This window comes from Enhydra lutris, unplaced genomic scaffold (assembly GCF_002288905.1).
Source record: "Enhydra lutris kenyoni isolate GAN:26980312 unplaced genomic scaffold, ASM228890v2 scaffoldscaffold59, whole genome shotgun sequence".
Taxonomy (NCBI): domain Eukaryota; kingdom Metazoa; phylum Chordata; class Mammalia; order Carnivora; family Mustelidae; genus Enhydra; species Enhydra lutris.
Window position 1 is genome coordinate 617196 of NW_019154143.1, and position 5413 is coordinate 622608.

Consider the following 5413-nt stretch of genomic DNA (forward strand, 5'->3'; position numbering starts at 1 on the left):
CCTCCTCCATCCCAAATATCCATTTCCCCTCTTTTCCTGCCCCTCTTTGGCCTTCTCCCTTTCCCTGACTGCTTCTAGAAGCAAAATCACCCTTCCCTCACTCACTGGCCCCACATCACATCACCTGTCGCGTCCCCACTGGCCTTCCCTGAGGACTCTGTTCCGGCCCCTTCCCCTTCTCCTTGGGGTTGTTGTTGGAGTCGTTGTCCTTGATGATATCATATTGACGGCAGAAGAGCCCAATTACAGCTGAAACACAACAATACAATCTGCACCTTGATCTTGACCTCCCCACTCACAGACTTGAATGGCAGTGAGATACCCACACGGTTTCTAGAAAATCTGAGAAGAAAACCTTTAAATTTCTGGTGCTCATATGCGAGCACCACCCTCTTAGCCTTCCTCTCCTCAAACTTCTGCTCACCCCCAACTAAGCATCTCCCCACTGCATTTCCCTCCCTGCCTTTTCTCCTGACAGCCTTCACCACCTCCCACCTTCACTGAGCCCCCCACTCCCCCAATCCTTGTCCCCTGTGCAGCTGCTCACTCACCGGCCCACATGAGCAACACCACCACAATGATAACCACTTCCCCTGTCTGCAATGGTCGCTCTCCCTTCAGACCCTCCACTGTGATGTCACCTGAGAAGAAAGAGATAGACTCCAGGTTATGGGGAGCGGCCACAGAGCTCTTCTCTGCAGACCCGTAAGGATGGAGAGCCTGGGGCCAGGGTTGCCCCTGAGAGCCCCTCTCTAGGAAGCTGTTGGTGACAGGTAGTTAGAGACCAAAAAAGCAGGACTGTTGCGGGCAAGTACTCACGCAGACTGCGGCAGCTGGGAACAGAGGGTTGGGAAAAGGAAGCTTAAAGGCCCTTCTCCCAAACGATTCATTATCAGCCTGTTTATACCCAGTCCCCTGCCAACCTTTTTCCTTCGTTTCTTGGCAGTATGATGAATTAAGTCATCCTTTTATTCGTCTAAGCTAGACTGTGGCTTGTTTGGGGGGAAGTAAACAAGAGGCTAAAGGGCAGGTAAAAAGCCAGAGAATCCAAAGCTTTCGGGAGTGGAGGATAGCTGAGCCTCTCACCTGGGCTTGAGCTGTTGGAGAGTAGCGGGTCAGAACCCTTGAGAGTTCGAATTGCACCTGAGGCCCGGGGGGGGGGGGCTCTCTCCCCGAAGGCCAGGCCGATGCTCTGAATCTGCATGTGTAGTCGCTGTCTTCAGCCAGTCCCCAGAGGGCACAGGCCCGCGTNGTGTAGTCGCTGTCTTCAGCCAGTCCCCAGAGGGCACAGGCCCGCGTGGTGGTGTTCACTTCCCGGATCACACGCTGCCCAGGCCATTCTGTCGCTGCAGGGAGATGATGGGACAGGAGGGCGGTCTCACACAAGTCCCAGGACTCAAACATCCAAGCACTCCACGGAGTAGGATGACAAGGGCAGCTTGAGTCAGGGGACACCAGCTCCCAGATTCCCCCACCACGGGGAGGGGAGCTTTGGTCCCAGGTGGGGGTAATGGAAGGAAGGCTCAGAGTTCCAAGGACACAGGCTGAGGGAGCAGAAGGGTGATTCGTACTTGTTGGGAAATGGAGTAGCCAATGACGATGTTGCCTTCTGGGACGTCCCAGGACACAGTGGCCGAGTTGGCTCTGAGCTGAGTGACTGTCACATTCACAGGAGAGGGAGAACGGTCTGTTGGGTGCCAGAGTGAATAGGTTAATAGGTCCCATGTATGGACTAGCTCTGCTCCACCCCACTACCCCTTTACTCACCTGCTCGCACAAAGCCCAGGTCACAACTGACTAGCAGGAGGACCGTAGGGCTTAAATATGGGGAGAGGGGCATCAGCGAAGCTGTGGTCCCCACCGAGTCCGCTGGGAGGCACTGGGGCATCCGCTTTACATCCAGGCGGGGCTCCTGGAGGTGGCAGGAGTTGTTGGGGGCGGGGGGCGGGTGTCCAGGACTTCCCAGAACGCACGGGTGGCAGCAGCTCTCCCGGGCTCCCCACCGCCCACAGCAGCCCCGGATCCTCCCGTTCTCCCCACGCCTTCCCCGCCCCCGCGTCACCCGGGCGTCCCCAATGTGCCGCTCTGTCCGGCCCACACCCATCTCCGCCGGTCCTCACGGTCGGTCAGGCCTCAGGGGGGCTGCTCGGTGCCCAGAGGGCGGCCCATCGCCCGGCTCCGTGGCGCTGCCCCTGCCCCATCCCGGCGCGGGCTGGGTGCGGCGGGCAGCGCGGGACCAGCTGCGGGCAGAGGGCAGGAGGAGGCGTAGCGGGAGCGGGGCGCGGGGCTGCGGGGGGCCCCCAGAGCTCGGACGCGCCGCGGAGTCTGTTCCTGAGCGGGGGGGGGGGGGGGGGGGGGGGCGGTGCCCGCGCGGCCTGGCTACTGGCCGGAGTCCCGGTGCGGGAGGCAGTGCGGCTGGCCTGATGACATCATGATCCTTGCAATATCCAGATGCAGTTTCAAATTCCTATTCAAAGAATTGTGTGTCCCCCTAGTGGAAACACAGCCTTATGTCATAGGAACAGGAAGCACTATTTTGCAAGTACATAACAAGGTTTATTTTTTTATTTTATTTTTTAAAAGATTTTATTTATTCATTTGAAAGAGAGGGGGCATGAATGTGGGTGCACAAGCTGGGGGAAGGGGCAGAGGGAGAGGGGAGAAGCAGACTCTCCACTGAGCAAGAAGCCTGACGCTGGCTGACCCCAGGACCCTGAGATCATGACCTGAGCCAAAGGCAGATGTCTAACCGATTGAACCACCCAGGAGTCCTGAACTAGGTATAATTGTGGGACACAACCCTCTCACTTTTACTGTTTCCAGAGTTCATGTGTCCCAGCCATGAAAAAAGCAGCAATTTGGTTTAGAACATACACTACCCATGAAGGGCAGCACACTCAGCTTGTTAAGTGCTGTCTCCTACTTGGGGCTGTAGCTGAGTCTTCATTACTCTACCCTATTGTCCAATATGGCCAGTTGCTTGGGGTAATGAGGTTCTTAATAAAGTCATTGACTCCCATGGTAGTCACTTTTTCCTCTGTAAAATGGGTCTCTTAGTGAGGGATACCATGATGGTGAGCAAGGTATTAAGAATGTCCACCAATGTTGATGCTGGCAAAAGCACTGCTGGAAGGAAAGGCAAATCCATATCTGCATTTAAATGTTTATCCCCCAGAGGGCAAATCCCTGCCCACTCCCTGATGGAAGGGTCCTGGCATTACCTGTCTGCCACAAAGTGGCAAGCTGGTATCCCTTGGTGTATGGTCTTCTCCACTGGGGCCCAGAGTTGGTCCCTGATGTGAGAATGTTGGGTTCTCAGCAGCCAGATCAGCCTTGATGAGAATTTCATGTTGATGAACTCACGTACATCATATGTTCCTACTGCCACAGTCTCCTCATTCCTTGAACAAGCACCGGTGTGACTGGGGAAAAGACTGACCAATGTCTACAGAAGTCTTCCTGCCCACCTGCTTCTCAAAAGCCTCCTCAGAAGTGGATGCCTTCAATGAACATTCACAATATGCTTCTATTCTGTGTCCAACTGGTCTACCCACATCATTTTCCTCAGGTCGCCTTATCACCAATCCTCTGATGTTGTTCCTTCCAAATCTCCGACTATCCAGCTAACTTGCTAGATGCTGGTTTTATCCAAGCCACTAGCTTCCTCTCTTTCCACATGACAGCTAAACATACTACTCAAGGTTTTGTCCACGGGGAGGATTTCCTTTCTCCTGCTATCCTTTAGGGCCACCTCGCAGAGGGGCTGGTGTAGTACATCAGTCCACTTCTGATGAATGCCAGTGTACTGTGCTGCATGCAACTTTTCGTTTCTCAGTCACCTGGTCACAGGGAACCTCCCATGAGCTCAGTGATGTGGGTTGACAGAGCTTGTCTTTTCCTTTCTTTAAATGGCAACTGGTTGCTGATACTGCCATTGCTGCTGCCACAGCCACCACACACCCACAAAATCGGCAAATGGTCTCTTGCAGATTCCTGCCATTGCTGGAGTTTTTGTCATCTGGAAATTCCCCAGAAAGATGGCTCTACCTCCTATTATCCTTACAAAACTTCCACCAGTACTTCACATTTGTGGAATTTAAATAATGCCCAGGACATGAGCTATAAAGAAAATATGGTGTTGGGGCGCCTGGGTGGCTCAGTGGGTTAAAGCCTCTGCCTTTGGCTCAGGTCGTGATTCCAGGGTCCTGGGATGGAGCCCCACATCCCATCATCTCATCGGGCTCCCTGCTCGGCCGGGAGGCTGCTTCCCTTCCTCCCTCTCTGCCTGCGTCTCCACCTGCTTGAGATCTCTGTCTGTCAAATAAATAAATAAAATCTTAAAAAAAAAAAAAAGAAAGAAAGAAAATATAGTGTTTAGCCATTGATAGCCTGAAATTCTGGGGGATGTAGGCGAGAAGTGGGGAGGGACTCCTAGAGCCGAAGCCAAATACTGAACATATATCCGAAGTCCATCTCGGCACCACTGCACTCCCTCACTCTAGCTAAGATGCTGAGGGTACAGACTTCTGGTTCTAATCCTAGTTCTCCTGCTTCCTGACTGTGTTAACGTCTCTGTGCCTCAGGCCTCAGTTTTCTCATCCATTAAATAGGTATAGCAATGGCACCTACTTGTCAGTATTGTTTTAAGTCCTCAGCACTCCTCAATCACCGTGTCTGTTTCTTCCAAATCGAGGACTACTTAGTGGGGCTTTGGTAGGAAAACTCCACGCGATCCCACAGGGAGCAGGTGGCAGGTGCTTAGAATGGCGCTGGCAAGTACCTGTTGAATGGATGGATGGGTGGAAACTGACCTAAGGAGGGCTATGTCCCCAGGGCTCTTCACCCTGCAGCCTTGTAAAAGTGAGGAGGTAGCAGGGTGAAAAGGGGACATACTTTGGTGTTTTACAGGCCTGACCTTGAGTTGAATCCTGGCTTTGCCACTTACAAGCAGCAGGACTGTGGGCGAGTTAATTTACTCAGTTTCTTTGATCGTGAAATGGAACGGATAATATCCACCTTGGCCGACCGCGGGCGCTGGGTGCCCTGGGTGTGCTCGATTGCTTCCCGCTGACGGATCTCGCACACCGGGCCGGGGCAGAAACAGACGCGGGAGCCCTGGTGGGAGGGTAGGAAGGTCCTTGCGCGCCTGGCGGCCACCGGGCAACACGTGGGTGCCTGCGCGCCCGGCGCGAACTCCGAGCGCGGTTCCAGTTTCGCGCGATCCGGGAGCCGGAGGGGGCCGGGCGGCTGCGGCGGAAGGCGGAGCCCGCGGGGAAAACGAAAGCGAGAGTGAGCGGTCCGGACCCCGCAGGCGCTCGGCGGCAGCGGTGCGGATGAGTAGAGATCTGGGCGTGCGGGGAGCGCGGGGGGCTTCGGGGAGAGGAGACCGCGCGGGCGCGGCCAAGGCCGAGTC

General features: G+C 54.9%; 1 protein-coding gene across 1 annotated transcript in view; it reads right to left on the reverse strand.

Moving 5' to 3' along the window:
- The window catches only part of LOC111158379 (fibronectin type III domain-containing protein 4-like), a 13426-nt gene extending 11538 nt beyond the window's left edge, over positions 1-1888 (reverse strand). Inside the window, 7 exon segments of the mRNA XM_022520387.1 lie at positions 125-249; positions 552-641; positions 1087-1198; positions 1246-1337; positions 1340-1346; positions 1572-1687; positions 1768-1888. Of these exon segments, the coding sequence (XP_022376095.1) occupies positions 125-249; positions 552-641; positions 1087-1198; positions 1246-1337; positions 1340-1346; positions 1572-1687; positions 1768-1888 (663 nt within the window).
- Positions 1889-5413: the final 3525 nt, after the last annotated feature.